General features: G+C 42.3%; 1 protein-coding gene across 8 annotated transcripts in view; it reads left to right on the forward strand.

Annotated features, from left to right (window-relative positions):
- Positions 1-4,286, forward strand: part of DOCK8 (dedicator of cytokinesis 8) — a 233,762-nt gene that overhangs the window by 145,688 nt on the left and 83,788 nt on the right. For all 8 annotated transcript variants that reach the window (XM_010860673.1, XM_010860679.1, XM_010860674.1 and 5 more), the window contains one exon: positions 1,599-1,716. In XM_010860673.1, coding sequence (XP_010858975.1) covers positions 1,599-1,716 — 118 coding nt within the window. The remainder of the gene's footprint in view (positions 1-1,598; positions 1,717-4,286) is intronic.

Here is a 4,286-nt window from a genome sequence, read left to right on the forward strand (position 1 = left end):
CTGGTTGAATCTCCTTGCAGTCCAAGGGACTCTCAAGAGTCTTCTCCAACACCACAGTTCAAAAACATCAATTCTTCGGCACTGAGCTTTCTTCACAGTCCAACTCTCACATCCATACATGACCACTGGAAAAACCATAGCCTTGACTAGACGGACCTTTGTTGGCAAAGTAATATCTCTGCTTTTGAATATGCTATTTAGGTTGGTCATAACTTTCCTTCCAAGAAATAAGCGTCTTTTAATTTCATGGCTACAATTACCATCTGCAGTGATTTTGGAGCCCAAAAATATAATAAAGTCTGATGCTGTTTCCACTGTTTCCCCATCTATTTCCCAAGAAGATGGGACCAGATGCCATGTTCTTAGTTTTCTGAATGTTGAGCTTTCAACTTTTTCACTCTCCTCTTTCACTTTCATCAAGAGGCTTTTTAGTTCCTCTTCACTTTCTGCCATAAGGGTGGTGTCATCTGCATATCTGAGGTTATTGATATTTCTTCTGGCAATCTTGATTCCAGCTTGTGCTTCTTCCAGCCCAGCGTTTTTCATGATGTACTCTGCATATAAGTTAAATAAGCAGGGTGACAATATACATTCTTGTCGTACTCCTTTTCCTATTTGAAACCAGTCTGTGGATAAATATTAACGATACTTATAAATATTAGTACCGCTGTTGTTTCTTAAAGTCAGGAATATGATTAATTGAATGTATATACATTCATTCTTTTGTTCAACAAGTAATTTTTTTAGAACCTACTATGTCCCAGGCACCAGTGTAGTGCTGGGAATACATCAGTGAATCAAAAACATCAGATAAAAATCTCTGCCCTCATGGAGCTTACTTTTTAGTGGATTATAGTAGTAGTAATGCAAATTGAAAGAAAAAATATACAAAGTTATAGTCAGCCTAGTATTTGTCCTATAGTTGTTGAATGGATGAGTATATTATTCATAATGTTGTATTATTATGTTACATAGCTAATTGGGCTTAGATGAACTGTCATCTTATAAAAGAAAAGAAAGTTAAACCAGTGTAATATGTCATGACAATAAAAAAATTGAAACTGTGGGTACTTCCCTGGTCGTCCAGTGGTTAAGACTGCTCTTCCACTTGAACCAGGGGGCACAGGTTCAATCCCTGGTCTGGAAACTAAGATACTGCATGTAGCCTGGTGCAGCCCAATTAAGATTCTTTTTTAGAAAAGTGCTAAGTGGGATTAGAAAGGAGAAATGAAATTAGGCCATTGCCTGTGGCCATGATTTCTTTTTAAAATGAGCGGAACCTTTTTGTTTTCTTATCTTTGTATCAGACATATAGTTACCTCTGGGTGGATTTCCACATTCCAGGACTTTCTCAGCTGCAGCAGACACCTCTGTCTGTGTAGCAAAACAGAGAACAGTGTTGGTTATTATCAGATCACTGCAGTTGAAGACAAAGAATCAACAATAATGCATTTATTCTCCAAAGGTAGTTCACTTCTGAGAGGAAAATCTCCTTCAGAACAGTCACCTTATGAGTGCAGACTTCAGCATCCCCTGAACAACTTGGTTAAAATAGACTCTAGATCTTACTGATTGGCTCCTCATCTTTTCTTTTCCAGAAACCTTCTGTATGTCTACCCACAGAGGCTGAACTTTGCTAACAAACTAGCATCTGCCCGGAACATCACAATCAAAATCCAGTTTATGTGTGGAGAGGATGCCAGCAGTGCTATGCCAGTAAGGAGGGGAATAAACATTTGCCTCTAAGCAGGGTGGGCTGAACTTCCTTGTCAGTTCACACAGACAAAATCCAGGACTGGTCAGGCTACAGTATGTGTTGATTCAGGCCAGTACCACTGAGGGTGTGCAGAGCACTTTGTGGCTGGTCCATTACTGGTACCAGGATACTGGTCCCAGGATACTGATAGGGAATCCGGGTCAGCCTAAGTCGAAACTTACTCCACAGTGAGCTGTGAAATTCGGAAACGCGTATCATTTTAGAGGACTGAAAAATATCACGAATTTGTTCCAACCATCCTTACAGCATAGGAAGTAGAGAGCCCGGCCCAGGGAGTCAGCCGTGTTTGCTGTACTTCCAGTTGTATGCTGTGGTACACATCTCCTCAAGCCCCAGTCCACATTTGCCGCTAAATCGCTTCAGTCGTGTCCGACTCTGTGCGACCCCGTAGACGGCAGCCCACGAGGCTCCCCCGTCCCTGGGATTCTCCAGGCAAGAACACTGGAGTGGGCTGCCATTTCCTTCTCCGATGAATGAAAGTGAAAAGTGAAAGGGAAGTCGCTGAGCCGTGTCCAACTCTTCGCGACCCCATGGACTGCAGCCCACCAGGCTCCTGCGTCCATGGGATTTTCCAGGCAACAGTACTGGAGTGGGGTGCCATTGCCTTCTCCGAGTCCACATCTAGAGATTTGAAAAAAAAGTGATGCCTAGTAACAATAAAAATACACCATCTCAACACCTTCTAGGAATGGATCTTCATCCTGAGGTAAAAGATAAATCAAATAATAATATGTAATGCAGTGTCCCCTAAGGAGCCCCAAACCCCAGAATTTGTGTTTTTTTTAACCAGCTGCCTATAAATGAAATGGTGGTTAGCTATTACTGTTTTAAGTCATAGAATTCTATTGACATTTTTTCCAGTGCTCCCATTCTTCAAATATTCACTTTTCATAAAACTGTATTTTAATTAATTAATTTTTAATGGCCAGATTGTTTTAAATTGAAGTATAGTTGATTTACAGTGTTGTACCAATGTTTGCAATATATACAGTAAAGTGATTCAGTAAACCATATTTTAATGTCCCACCTACCTTCCCAGCACAACATATCTTCTTGCAGTGGTTGTGGGGAGGAAACCCTAGGAGGAAGACTCCCCTAGTTCTCACTGCTCTCACCCCTGGCAAGTCTATCAGGGCTGCCGGGTACAACTCTGCAGATCCTGATGGTAGCCAGGGTTCCCAGCCAGAGACAAGTAGGGGCCAGACTCCAGCCTGTTCACCACTCATCAAGCTCTGGGGCCTGGCATGGACATTATTGCATCTAGAAGGGAAGGCTCTTCAAAAAGTGAGTCTACTTGTGAAGTCATGGGCCTTTTGGGCTAATGTGTGTCCAAAGAGGAGTCTTTCTAAATAGCATAAATATGTGGCCAGTGAAGATCCCAATGACCAAAGCAACCAGGGAAAAGAGGCTGGAAAAGGGATCTCACTGAGGATGCAACCCTTTGACATTGCCCTGTAGTACAGACCTCTAGGTGGAGAGGCAAATGGAGAGAGCACTGGCTTTCTAGTCTCACAAGCCTGTGGCCCTCGGTCACTGATGTAGCCCCCTGGGGTCTCAGTTTATTTTTGTAGCCAGTTCTTCTGCATCAGTTGGGTCACATGTAGAACTCAGCGCTCTTAATGGGATCAAGACCATCCCCATGGAAAAGAAATGCAAAGAAGCAAAATGGCTGTCTGGGGAGGCCTTACAAATAGCTGTGAAAAGAAGAGAAGTGAAAAGCAAAGGAAAAAAGGAAAGATATAAACATCTGAATGCAGAGTTCCAAACAATAGCAAGAAGAGAAAAGAAAGCCTTCTTCAGCGATCAACGCAAAGAAATAGAGGAAAACAACAGAATGGGAAAGACTAGGGATCTCTTCAAGAAAATCAGAGATACCAAAGGAACATTTCATGCAAAGATGAGCTCAATAAAGGACAGAAATGGTATGGACCTAACAGAAGCAGAAGATATTAAGAAGAGATGACAAGAATACACAGAAGAACTGTACAAAAAAGATCTTCACGACTCAGATAATCACGATGGTGTGATCACTGACCTAGAGCCAGACATCCTCGAATGTGAAGTCAAGTGGGCCTTAGAAAGCATCACTACGAACAAAGCTAGTGGAGGTGATGGAATTCCAGTTGAGTGATTCCAAATCCTGAAAGATGATGCTGTGAAAGTGGTGCACTCAATATGCCAGCAAATTTGGAAAACTCAGCAGTGGCCACAGGACTGGAAAAGGTCAGTTTTCATTCCAATCCCAAAGAAAGGCAATGCCAAAGAATGCTCAAACGACTGCACAATTGCACTCATCTCACACGCTAGTAAAGTGATGCTCAAAATTCTCCAAGCCAGGCTTCAGCAGTATGTGAACCGTGAACTTCCTGATGTTCAAGCTGGCTTTAGAAAAGGCAGAGGAACCAGAGATCCAATTGCCAACATCCGCTGGATCATAGAAAAAGCAAGAGGGTTCCAGAAAAACATCTATTTCTGCTTTATTGACTATGCCAAAGCCTTTGACCTGTGT

The sequence above is a fragment of the Bison bison genome, unplaced genomic scaffold, assembly GCF_000754665.1.
Source record: "Bison bison bison isolate TAMUID 2011002044 unplaced genomic scaffold, Bison_UMD1.0 scf7180017864469, whole genome shotgun sequence".
NCBI classification, from domain to species: domain Eukaryota; kingdom Metazoa; phylum Chordata; class Mammalia; order Artiodactyla; family Bovidae; genus Bison; species Bison bison.